The following is a 14024-nucleotide window of genomic DNA, read 5'->3' on the forward strand; positions in this document are numbered from 1 at the left end:
TTACTTCACTCTGCATGACAGACTCTAAGTCCATCCACCTCACTACAAATAACTCAGTTTTGTTTCTTTTTATGGCTGAGTAATATTCCATTGTATATATGTGACACATCTACTTTATACATTTATCTTCTTTATCAGTGGACACTTAGGTTGGTTCCATGTCCTGGCTATTGTAAACAGAGCTGCAATGAACATTGTGATACATGACTCTTTTTGAATTATGGTTTTCTCAGGGTATATGCCCAGTAATGGGATTGCTGGGTTGTATGGTAGTTCTATTTTCATTTTTTTAAGGAACCTCCATAGTGGCTGTATCAATTAACATTCCCACCAACAGTGCAAGAGGGTTCCCTTCTCTCCACACCCTCTCCAGCATTTATTGTTTGTAGATTTTTAGATGATGGCCATTCTGACTGGTGTGAGGTGATACCTCATTGTAGTTTTGATTTGCATTTCTTTAATGATTAGTGATGTTGAGCATCCTTTCATGTATTTGTTGGCAATATGTATATCTTCTTTGGAGAAATGTCTGTACTTATTCAGTCCATTTTTGGATTGGGCTGTTTCTTTTTTTGATATTGAGCTACATGAGCTGCTTGTATATTTTGGAGATAATGCCTTGTCAGTTGCTTCATTTGCAAATATTTTCTCCCATTCTGAGGGTTGTCTTTTCTTTTGGTTTATGGTTTCCTTTGCTGTGCAAAAGCTTTTAAATTTCATTATGTCCCATTTGTTTATTTTGTTTTTATTTCCATTTCTTTAGGAGATGGGTCAAAAAGGATCCTGCTGTGATTTATGTCATAGAGTGTTCTGCCTATGTTTTCCTCTAAGAGTTTGATAGTGTCTGGCCTTACATTTCGGTCTTTAATCCATTTTGAGCTTATTTTTGTATATGGTATTAAGGAGTGTTCTAATTTCATTCTTTTACATGTAGCAGTCCAGTTTTCCCAGCACCACTTATTGAAGAGGCTGTCTTTTCTCCATTGTATATTCTTGCCTTCTTTATAAAAAATAAGGTGACCATATTGCGTGGGTTTATCTCTGGTATTTCTGTCCTGTACCATTGATCTGTATTTCTGTCTTTATGCCAGTACCATACTGTCTTGATTACTGTAGCTTTGTAGTATAGTCTGAAGTAAGGGAGCCTGACTCCTTCAGCTCATTTTTCTTTCTCAAGATTGCTTTGGCTATTTGGGGTCTTTTGTGTTTGCATACAAATCATGAAATTTTTTGTTTTAGTTCTGTGAAAAATGCCATTGCTAGTTTGATAGGGATTGCATTGAATCTGTAGGTTTTTTTGGGTAGTATAGTCATTTTCACTATGTTGATTCTTCCAATCCAAGAACATGGTATATCTCTCCATCTGTTTGTATCATCTTTACTTTCTTTCATCCGTGTCTTATAGTTTCTGCATACAGGTCTTTTGTCTCCTTAGGTAGGTTTATTCCTAGGTATTTTATTCTTTTTGTTTCAGTGGTAAATGGGAGTGTTTCCTTAATTTCTGTTTCAGATTTTTCATCATTACTGTATAGGAATGCAAGAGATTTCTGTGCATTAATATTGTATCCTGCTACTTTACCAAATCCACTGATTAGCTCTAGTAGTTTTCTGGTAGCATCTTTAGGATTCTCTATGTATAGTATCATGTCATCTGCAAAGAGTGACAGTGTTACTTCTTCTTTTCCGATTTGGATTCCCTTTATTTCTTTTTCTTTTCTAATTGCTGTGGCAAAAACTTCCAAAACTATGTTGAATAATAGTGGTGAGAGTAAATAACCTTGTGTTGTTCTGATCTGAGAGGAAATGGTTTCAGTTTTTCACCATTGAGAACAATGTTGGCTGTGGGTTTGTCATATATGACCTTTATTATGTTGAGGAAAGTTTCCTCTATGCCTACTTTCTGGAGGGTTTTTATCATAAATGGGTGTTGAATTTTGTCAAAAGCTTTTTCTGCATCTTTTGAGATGATCATATGGTTTTTATTCTTCAATTTGTTAATATTGTGTATCACATTGATTGATTTGCAGATATTGAAGAATCCTTGCATTCCTGGGGTAAACCTCACTTGATCGTGGTGTATGATCCTTTAAATGTGCTGTTGGGTTCTGTTTGCTAATATTTTGTTGAGGATTTTTGCATCTATGTTCAACAGTGATATTGGCCTGTAGTTTTCTTTCTTTGTGACATCTTTCTCTGGTTTTGGTATCAGGGTGATGGTGACCTTGTAGAATGAGTTTGGGAGTGTTCCTCCCTCTGCTATATTTTGGAAGAGTTTGAGAAGGCTAGGTGTTAGCTGTTCTCTAAATGTTTGATAGAATTTGCCTGTGAAGCCAACTGGTCCTGGATTTTTGTTTGTTGGAAGATTTTTAATCACAGTCTCAATTTCAGAGCTTGTGGTTGGTCTGTTTATATTTTGTATTTCCTCCTGGTTCAGTCTCGGTAGGTTTTGCTTTTCTAAGAATTTGTCCATTTCTTCCAGGTTGTCCATTTTATTGGCATAGAGTTGCTTGTAGTAATCTCTCCTGATCCTTTGTATTTCTGCAGTGTCAGTTGTTACTTCTCCTTTTTCCTTTCTCATTCTATTGATTTGAGTCTTCTCCCTTTTTTTGTCAATGAGTCTGGCTAATGGTTTTTCAATTTTGTTTATCTTCTCAAAGAACCAGCTTTTAGTTTTATTGATCTTTTTTGGCTATCATTTCCTTCATTTCTTTTTCATTTCTTTGTGATCTGATCTTTATGATTTCTTTCCTTCTGCTAATTTTGGTTTTTTTTGTTCTTCTTTCTCTAATTGCTTTAGATGTAAAGGTTAGGTTGTTTATTTGAGATTTTTCTTGTTTCTTGAGGTAGGATTGTGTTGCTGTAAACTTCCCTCTTAGAACTGCTTTTGCAGCATCACATAGGTTTTGGGTCGTCATGTTTTCATTGTCATTTGTTTCTAGGTATTTTTTGATTTCCTCTTTGAGTTCTTCAGTGATCTCTTGGTTATTAAGTGGTGTATTGTTTAGCCTCCATGTGTTTGCATTTTTTACAGATTTTTTCCTGTAAGTGAAATCTAGTCTCATAGTGTTGTGGTCAGAGAAGATACTTGATATGATTTCAGAGTTCTTAAATTTACCATGGCTTGATTTGTCACCCAAGATATGATCTCTCCTGGAGAATGTTCCATGAGCAGTTGAGAAGAAAGTGTATTCTGTTGTTTTTGGATGGAATGTCCTATAAATATCAATAAAGTCCATCTTGTTTAATGTATCATTTAAGTCTTGTGTTTCCTTATTTATTTTCATTTTGGATGGCCTGTCTATTGGTGAAAGTGGGGTGTTAAAGTCCCCTACTATGGTTGTGTTACTGTTGATTTCCCCTTTTATGGCTGTTAGCCTTTGCCTTATGTATTGAGGTGCTGCTATGTTGGGTACATAAATATTTACAATTGTTATATCTTCTTGGATTGACCCCTTGATCATTACGTAGTGTCCTTCTTTGTCTCTTGTAATAGCCTTTATTTTAAAGTCTATTTTGTCTGATATGAGAATTGCTACTCCAGCTTTCTTTTGATTTTCATTTGCATGGAATATCCTTTTCCATCCCCTCACTTCCAGTCTGTATGTGTTCCTAGGTCTGAAGTGGGTCTCTTGTAGACAGCATATATAGGGGTCTTGTTTTTGTATCCATTCAGCCAGTCTGTGTCTTTTGGTTGGAGCATTCAGTCCATGTACATTTAAGTGTGAATATCGATATATATGTTCCTATTCCCATTTTCTTAATTGTTTTGTGTTTTTTATTGTAGGTCTTTTCCTTCTCTTGTGTTTCCTGCCTAGGGAAGTTCCTTTAGCATTTGTTGTAAAGCTGGTTTGGTAGTGCTGAATTTTTTTAGCTTTTGCTTGTCTGTAAAGGTTTTTAATTTCTCCATCAAATCTGAATGAGATCCTTGCTGGGTAGAGTAATCTTGGTTGTAGATTTTTCCCTTTCATCACTTTAAATATGTCCTGCCATTCCCTTCTGGCTTGCAGAGTTTCTGCTGAAAGATCAGCTGTTAACCTTATGAGGATTTCCTTGTATGTTATTGGTATTTTTCCCTTGCTGCTTTTAATATGTTTTCTTTGTATTTAATTTTTGATAGTTTGATTAATATGTGTCTTGGTGTGCTTCTTCTTGGATTTATCCTGTATGGGACTCTCTGTGCTTCCTGCACTTCATTGACTATTTCCTTTCCCATGTTAGGGAAGTTTTCAAAGGACCTCATTTTAAATGTCACTTCCTTACCATCTTCTTCCTTTCTTCTCTTGTCTTCCCTCCAGGCTAGGTTGGCTACCATCTGGTTTACCTTTCCCTGGCACCCACTCTTTTTCTTCCAGTGCTCATTACTATAAATTTTGATCTAAAGTATATTGTCCTCACAAAATTGTAATCTCCTTTAGAACAGGAACTGTTTTAGACTTGTTCACATGTATCCCCAGTGCCTACTAAGGTATGACATATAGTAGACGCTTGATAGATGATTACTGAACTAATTTGTGAAGGAATTAATGACTGACCCTTGGTAGACCATCAATATTTGCTAAATATTAAGTAAAAGAAAACTAGAATTTAGCCTAGTGGAAACAAAGAGAATGAAGAGAGCATGGCAAGGTGAGATACATTAGGGCATTCAAAGACTGGGCCAGCTCATAACTTTCTCCAAGGAAATTTCAAGTCAGCACCACTAGATGGGACTTTTTGTTACTGCTTTTGGCTGTCTCTTTACAAGAAAATTTGGTGATTAAACCTTGGGAATAAATAATGTAAAAACCTTTCCTTCTGAATAATCTTGTAGTATCTGAAACAATGATAGAAATTTTGAAACCGATTTTTTTGGGCAGTGATCCATTAATAAGACTTTATAATCATGTTAAACTGTTTAGAATTCCATATGAGAATAAGTACATATATTGATATATAAGGAGGAGAATAAGGAAGTGATTGTTTTTTGGTAGTTTAGCCCTTTGACAATAATTCATACGAAACATTTTAAAAATTGATATGATACATAAATGGAAGTTTTGCTATTATCATAGTAAAATTAGAAATTGATTAAAAATAGAAAATAGAGATTTGAAACAAAACGTTTCATTTAAAAAAAGAGGTTAGGGCTTCCCTGGTGGCGCAGTGGTTAAGAATCTGCCTGTGAATGCAGGGGACACAGGTTTAAGCCCTGGTCTGGGAAGATCTCACATGCTGCGGAGCAACTAAGCCTGTGCACCACAACTAGTGAGCCTGTGCTCTAGAGCCCACGAGCCACAACTACTGAGCCTGCGTGCCACAACTACTGAAGCCTTTGTGCCTAGAGCCTGTGCTCCACAACAAGAGAAGCCACCGCAATGAGAAGCCCGCAAGCTGCAACAAAGTGTAGCTCCTGCTTACTGCAACTAGAGAAAGTCTGTGCACAGCAACAAAGACCCGATGAAGCCAAAAATAAATAAATAAAATAAATTAAAAAATAAAAAAATAGAAAATAAAAAGGAGGTTATAAAATAAAATGTGTATTATATACATGACTAGTTTATGGTAAATCTTATTTATATTAAAATGTGTAACAATTTCTAAAAGCTAATGTTAAAAACTATATTCCCAGGATTATGTTATACTGCTTATTCATTAAATCATTAGTTCAAAAGTATGCTTCCATTTTACTCATTGCAGGAATAGTTTACGAGAAAAACTGAATTAGACTCTAAACCTTATTTCTATGAGCGTGCTTTTGACCTTCTACCTGTTATATTTTTCCTGGCTTTACCCATTTTATTAGCAGAGCAGGTAGTACCAGTCAGTATACTGAAGTTCTCTTGTAGATTGTGTTTTCAATTTTTTGGAAAATTCTTAATGGTTCTAGTTACCAGAAGTATGGAAGGCAGAAATATTAGCTAAACTTAAGTTGTTCAGGTGGTTCATTAAAAAATTTTAAAATATTGTCTTTCCAGACTCTGAAGTGTTTGACACATTTGGACCTGCAAAGTAATAAATTTACATCATTTCCCCCTTACTTGTTGAAAATGAATTGTATTGCCAACCTTGACGTCTCTCGAAACGACATTGGACCCTCAGTAGTTTTGGATCGGGCTGTGAGGTGCTCAACCTTGAAACAGTTTAACCTGTCCTACAATCAGCTATCTTTTCTTCCTGAGAATCTCGGTGATGTGGTAGAGAAACTTGAACAGCTCATTTTAGAAGGGTAAGAAAGGGGTTCATTGAAGAAAAAGGGTCACCTCACATTGAAGTTTCATAAGGTTGACATACAATGACATTGTTTCCATAGTAATGACTTTTACATGGTAATGTGATAAAAGACTGAGGAAATTCATAATACAGCTTCTTTCAATTGACTTAAATTTTTAAAACTAATTTTAAAATTAATAAATGTGCTTTAATGCTATTTTTGAAGGTATTTTGACTATTTTTCTTCAAAGCATGTGAATTTATGCAATTTAATCCTCATTTTGTCTCTTACGACTAGAAATAAAATATCAGGAATATATTCCCCTTTGAGCCTGAAGGAACTGAAGATTTTAAACCTTAGTAAAAACCACATTTCATCTCTATCAGAGGACTTTCTTGAGACTTGTCCTAAAGTGGAGAGTTTAAGTGCCAGAATGAATTTTCTTGGTAAGTGTTTTATATGAGTCTTCTCCTTCCAGTCCTTTTGAGTGTTGTATGGGTCGAATGCAACAAATAAATGTAATTGCATGAGCCATATATGGACATTTTAGGTGGGGATTTAAAGGTGGCATTCCAGTTAAATATTATGCCGGAGTTTTAAATATCAAGTTAGCAGGTTGGTGATAAAAAGAAATGAGCTGTCAAGCTGTGAAATGTGGAGGGAACTTAAATGCATATTGCTAAGTGAAAGAAGCCAGTCTGACAAGGCCACACACTGTATAATTTCAACTATATGACATTTTGGGAAAGGCAAAACTAAGGGGTTAGTAAAATAATCAGTGATTTCCAAGATTTTGGAGGGAGGGAGTGATGACTAGGTGGAGAAGAGGGGATTTTTAGGGCAGTGGAATTAGTTTGTGTGATACTGTAATGTGGATACATGTCATTATACATTTGTCAAGACCCACAGAATATAGTACACAAAGAGTGAACTCTATTGTAAACTGTGGACTTTAGTTAATAATTTATTAATATAGGCTCGTCAATTATACATACAAGTATACCAAACTATTCTAGTTGTTCATAATGGGGAAAAGATGCATGTGTCTGGGGTGGTGATGGTGAGGGGAAAAGATAGATGTGGGAGCTCTCTATATTTTCTGCTCAATTTTTCTATAAACCTAAAGCTGCTCTAAAAAAAGTCGTTTTTAATATTTAAAAATTTTAATATTAAAAATTGTATTACAGTATTTAACATGTTATTGTCATAGGCTAAAATGTCAATATCTTGGACTGCAGATAGTCATTAAACTATGGTTCCTTTTACACGATTATACTAAAAATGCTTATAAGTTGCCTGAGCTGCTTGAAGCAGAAATACTGAGTTTCCTACTGAAGTTTCTTCAGCAGATTTTTGGAGTATAAGTACTATTATTATTATTATTATTATTTTTTGCGGTACGCGGGCCTCTCACTGTTGTGGCCTCTCCCATTGCGGAGCACAGGCTCCGGACGTGCAGGCTCAGCGGCCATGGCTCACGGGCCCAGCCGCTCTGCAGCATGTGGGATACTCCCGGACCGGGGCAGGAACCCGTGTCCCCTACATCGGCAGGCGGACTCTCAACCACTGCGCCACCAGGGAAGCCCACTATTATTATTTTTTAGAAATAAAATTAATTATTTAAAAGTTTTTAAATTAGTTAGGTTAATGTGTATTCATTGAGCTCTTGCTCTGTGCAAAATATTATAATAATACACAATATGATCATCACTTTTGTTAAAAATCCTGGAATACTCTATGTTCTCGTAGCATGTGAGACAACAGGGAATTATGTTCATTTGTAGCCTGTCTGAAAGTTCTAATATTGAGGAACAGAATACTTCTATGGAAATAAGTGGGAACTTTCCCTGTTTTATCTTCCTTAATGGAGGCCATGCATACCTTGCCACCCACATACCTATACCTGACTTGGTAAAATAATTTTTAATACTGTTTAATAGCAGAAAATAGTTTGACAACTTACTTTAAAATATTTTATTTTCCCAGAACTTTGAGAAACTACTAACAATAAAATCCATATTAATTTGCATAGAATTATTTTCCTTCTTTTTCCCTTCCTTCCACCCTCTTTGGATATTGACCATGTTCTTACCATGAGAGTGAAACTGGGGAATAGAGTGATTCACTCACTAGAGAGTAAAGCAACCCAGTCTCTGTCCTTAAGGAACGTGTAGTTAAGTTCAGAAGACTGACATTGAAAAATGATGGAATAAATAAATGTAATTGTATATCGTACTAAGTGCTGTGAGGAGAAGTTTCAAGATGCTATGAGGGTACCTCAAGGGGATCTGATCCAGACTGTGGAGGCAGGGAAGTGTGTCTGTGTCTGTGACGTTTAATTAAGTTAAGTCTGGAAAGAAGAGCATCTGAGGGACCCTAAGGCTAGCTTATGGTCAATATGTTATCTCAGCTGAATCTCACAAAAATCCTATAGGGTAGGACAGGTATGATCTCTGCTTGACTAATTGAGGAAATTGAAGCACTGAGATTTTTGTGTGACATGTTCAGGGGCATAGAATTAATTAATTCGTTGTGAAAGCTTGAACATACCTATGTTCAAAAAATGTTTGCACTGCACAACTTTGTAATAATTTTAGAAGTGGTTTTATATTTGGAAAGACGCATTATGGAGGTCATACCTGAGTGGGACCACAACCATTAAAAATTCCCATGTGGGGGCTTCCCTGGTTGCGCAGTGGTTGAGAGCCCGCCTGCCGATGCAGGGGACACGGGTTCGTGCCCGGGTCCGGGAAGATCCCACATGCCGCGGAGCGGCTGGGCTCGTGAACCATGGCCGCTGGGCCTGCGCGTCCGGAGCCTGTGCTCCGCAGCGGGAGAGCCCACAACAGTGAGAGGCCCGCGTACCACAAAAAAAAAATAAATTCCCATGTGAAATGAAGTTTTAGTTCTTTGATTTTATCAGTCTTCCATATAGAATCTGAACCTTAAGACTTTTAATTCCTAAGTGGAGAATCATTTCTACTAATTTATTTTGCTACAAATACTTTTTGGAAATAGGTGAAGTATAGCATGTACCTTTCTGCTTCTCAGGAAAATAGCTTCTAGTAATGTCCTGGAACATTTTGACCCTCGAAGATTTTCTGGATAAAACATAACCCATATTTTTAACCTTGAAAATGCTAAGAAATAATTTTTCAAGCCACTTTCATAGAACCACAGATTTTCAGATCTCTGAAGAATCTCAGAGTTCATCTGATTTAGCTTCACTATTTTACAGATGAGAAAACAGTCTGTATGATTTGCTCAATTTCCAAAATTATGTTCCATAGAATTTTATTCCTTGGAGGTACCTCGTACTGTATTTCCCTTTTGGAAATTCATAAAATATACCAGAATATTGACAGCTCTGAAATATTAAATTTTATTTTGCATAATGTTTCCCTAATCCCTTTTTTTTTGTAAAGTATATATTTTTAGTCTCAAAAGATATAAAATACCTTAGGAATAACTGACAAAATTGGCATATCTGTCTTAAAGGGAAATTTGGCATTTCTAATGAAATTGTAGATGCCCTACTGTTCAGGAATTCTACTAGTGGTTATATACAATAGAGGCATCCTCTCACTGTTCACAGAAGACCCTTTTGCTTTTTGGTTTTTTTTGACAATTTGCTAAACATTGTCATAGGCACTGAGTATTCAGCAAGTAAGCATAAGCATAGGAATATTTATTATGGCATTTTTCATAGTAGCCAAACATTGGAAAGAATGTAAATGTCTATCAACAGGAGAGTGAATAAATTGGCTATATTCATACAATGGAAATGCTATGTAGCAGTTAAAATAAATGAATAAGATGTATTTATCAACATGAAGAATAAATCTAAAAAAATTGTTACATGAAAAAGCAAATTGAATATAGACATGTACGATATGATAATATTTATGTAATGCAAAACAGTAATATGTATTACCTGTGGATGCATACATCATAAAAGTACAAAAGCATGTATTGAAATAACACCAAATTCAAGGTAGAAATCTCTGTGGAGAGGTCCCTAATCTCTTAAGATCATATGATCAAAGAATACTTTTATTAAGTAACATCCATAATTATTCCATAGAATACTCTTTACAAGATGGTGTTATAGAAAATTTTTATTTTTATATTATATTGTGGATTAGTAAAATATTCCAAAATGTTTTGTTAGACTTACTTCAGAGTAATTTGAATTAATCTATAATGTATGTCCCATAATATCACACATAATTTGAAATGAATATTCTAATGATTTCTACTTTGTACAGATGTTGGACAGATGAATTTATACTTAGACACTTTTGTGGCTTTCAGGTTAAAAGAGTCTTATAATTATGGTGTATTGTTTTAATGTTTTGTGGTAGTATTAATTTATTTTAAAAGTAGAATTATTTTATTGTCAGTGTGAGAATGGAAATTTAATTATGTGACAGATCATTGGTAGCTGCTCGTATTGTAGAATCTAATGGAAATCTAGTTAAAGTTATTAAAATGTCCATTATCTCACTTTCATTTTCTCTTAGCTGCTATGCCTTTTTTGCCTTCTTCCATGACAAGCCTAAAATTATCTCAAAACAGATTTACATGTGTTCCAGAAGCAATTTTAAATCTTCCACAGTAAGTTTATTATTTTAACTTTAAAAACCACACGAGGTGGAACAGAACCTTCAGAAATATGGTTTTAACTTAGACATATAAATGTAATTGATTTCTAAACCTACTAAACTTAATGTTTTAAAATCTATGAATGTTTGACTTTTAATATTAGACAAAAGATGTGAATTGTTATTTGGACTTTTCAACTTTTATATTAATTTAATGTGCTGTTGTGTAGAAACAATTTAAGAGTAATTAACTGTTGCATTATTATAATCAAATGAGATTGTACTGGCTATCACTTTAACTTTTAAAATTTCACTTGCTTTGGGGATTATGTTGCTAAAACACTATTAACTTTGAAATTATACTTGTTATGTTCGAGTGACATTTTTGGTGAAGAATAGGATAATTTATGTCGTTCCAAGTATTTGGGGATATTTTTGGTTAATTTCATTAAAAATAAAAGCTTCCTATTAAAATCCAGGCATTAATTAGATTTCAAATGTGTTGTAATCTTAAATAACTATTCTAGTAGTGTTATTTATTATAAATAAAATCCATCAAGGTACATGTGCAAATATATACATATACAGGCAAATAATACTTAGTTATAATTTAGCCATGGAAGGTGTGAAACAGATGAATAACAGTTAATTTAAGTCTAGGTTTAGAATGTGTCAGACACTGTAGTTTACTGCTTAACAGTGGATCATCTTTTTAATCTTCCTAATAATCCTATGAAATACTTAGTGTTATCATCTCCACTTTATAATGAGAACTCTATTTCATAAGAGAGAGAAAGTAACTTGCCCGAAGTCACAGTTCTTAAACACTGATGGTTTGATTTCAGACTCTTAATTCTGACATACAGGCATCTATAGAATACAGGTGGGCGGTCCTATATTTTAAACATAATTTATTCTTGAAAATGTGTTTGGAAGCCACCTATTTATAAAAGCTCATTAGAGGCCTTCCCTGGTGGCGCAGTGGTTGAGAGTCCGCTTGCCGATGCAGGGTTCGTGCGCCGGTCTGGGAAGATCCCACATGCCGCGGAGCCTGCGCGTTCGGAGCCTGTGCTCCGCAACGGGAGAGGCCACAACAGTGAGAGGCCCGCGTACCGCAAAAAAAAAAAAAAAAGCTTATTAGAAGATGCATGTCATAAGAAAGCTTTCTTCCCAGAGAACTAAAAATATTATGCAGTCCCTAATTACACTATACCTTTAGACACCATCTTCAGGTATACATTTTAGTGTTTTATATGTATTTTTTAAATTTATTCTTTTGTTTCACAAATGAGCGTGTGGTTGGCCAGCTTCAGTCTCCAAGCTTAGTCTAAAAGCTAAGAGACACTGCCTTTGAACAACCTGACGATTCTCAACTTTGTCTCAGTTGCATTGTTTGTTAGACATACATGTCTTATCTTTAATATAGTCAAATTAATTTTCTTGTTTTCAACATTTTTATAAGGTAACTAGGGCAAAATCTAGATCATTTAAAAATTAGAGCAATAATGTTGCTCTGCAGATCTGAATCTTGGTCTAGCAGGCAGTACAGCTATTTGAGCTTAGAATTAATTCATAATACTTCAAATATGCTGGATGAAAGGGATCAGTATACAGTAGTAAAAGTCCAGGCAACCTTTTACATAGTCAAATATACCACAATTGTTGACTATCTTTATTCTTCCTACACATGTACATTTACATGTGACATGTGTTTTTCTGCTATTTCCTGCAAATTTTGGGTAGCTATTCCTGCCTGAAAGCAACAAATTTACATTGAGGGCCTGCTGTATACAAGACATCATGCTCAATGTTATGATATTTTTCACACTGAGGCTGGCTGCTAAAAATGATAGTAAACTTAAGGACCCAACCTCTGAAGAATCCCTCCAGGTATGAGTGAAATTGAACAGAGAAATGGAGGCTACATATTTGTAAATCTTGTATAGAAGGCAGGAATCTTAATGACTGGTTTTGCCTTTGTTAATTATGATTTCTCATGCATCATAAGTGTTTGTAAAACACTTGGTCTTTCCTTATGGTTGACATTTTTATGTTTCTGAAGTAGGGAAATTAGGCCTCAATTTTGTTTTTATTGGTCCTTTTTAAAATGTTCCTGTTGAGACATGCCTTTTTTTTCTAGCCTGTATATACCTTTATGTACACAAAAAAAACACGTATGTACTCATATATAAATAATGTTAGTTTTAAAGTTATACCTTATTCTCACTCTGGTGAAAATTACTTGTGATGTTATTTCATGTATTTTGGAAACACTCATTTGATTTTTATCTGGACATTGTATTGTTTCAGCCTGCGGTCCTTAGATATGAGCAACAATGATATTCAATATCTACCAGGTCCTGTGCACTGGAGATCTTTGAACTTAAGGGAACTCTTGTTTAGTCATAATCAGATCAGTATCTTGGACTTGAGTGAAAAAGCATGTGCATGGTCTAGAGTAGAGAAACTACATCTTTCTCATAATAAACTGAAAGAGGTAAGAGGTCATCTTTATTTGTTTAGAATTATTTCCAGTTTGAAAATATGCTTTTATAATTTGCATTATCACAAATGATCATTTCAAAATCTGTTATTTGATATTGCTTACTTTTTGAATAAGATCTAATCCTACCCTGAGGTAAATGGGTATATTAACAATGCTTAATTTCCTTAAAAAATCACTTTTTGTGCTCTATTTTATTTTGAATATTTATATATATATATTTAATTATGAATGTGTGTAATGCTTTAAGTGTGACAATTTATCACAAAATCGCTAATCTGTTAACAGACTCTCAGACACGCTGTATTTCTCAAGTTGTCTCCGGGCCATATATAGCCTGTGTTTTTCAGCTGACATTCTTTTCCACATTCTTAAATTTCTGCATTCACCCAAATGGACAGGTCTCTGTTATAAATCTGAAATTTATTATCCATTCGTCCCAGAAAATTTTTTTTTTTTTTTGCTAGGTTCAAGTCTGTTGCCTATAAAAGCCAAAAAAACAGTAAAGTGTCTGAAACCATGAGGTTCAGAATAACTCTGAATATTTTGGAATACCTGACTTTTTTTGCAGCAAATTACTGTTTGCTATTATAGAAGTAATGAATATTGCTTAAAAATTTGGAACAGAAAGAAATTCCAATATTTATGCCACTTAAGGTATAAACATTTAGTTGTATTTTAAGAACAGTAAGTTGTACATACGTCTGTGATGATTAGATGTTTAGTT

At 34.6% G+C, this 14024-nt stretch overlaps 1 protein-coding gene across 7 annotated transcripts in view; it reads left to right on the top strand.

Moving 5' to 3' along the window:
* LRRK2 (leucine rich repeat kinase 2) overlaps positions 1-14024 on the top strand; it is a 159338-nt gene that overhangs the window by 81654 nt on the left and 63660 nt on the right. For all 7 annotated transcript variants that reach the window (XR_004478946.2, XM_033412351.2, XM_049694030.1 and 4 more), the window contains 4 exons: positions 5955-6205; positions 6488-6636; positions 10714-10807; positions 13105-13291. Coding sequence is in view for 6 of the 7 variants with exons in the window: in XM_033412351.2 (XP_033268242.1) it covers positions 5955-6205; positions 6488-6636; positions 10714-10807; positions 13105-13291 (681 nt within the window). In the remaining variant the exon portion in view is untranslated. The remainder of the gene's footprint in view (positions 1-5954; positions 6206-6487; positions 6637-10713; positions 10808-13104; positions 13292-14024) is intronic.

Source organism: Orcinus orca, chromosome 11, assembly GCF_937001465.1.
Source record: "Orcinus orca chromosome 11, mOrcOrc1.1, whole genome shotgun sequence".
NCBI lineage: Eukaryota > Metazoa > Chordata > Mammalia > Artiodactyla > Delphinidae > Orcinus > Orcinus orca.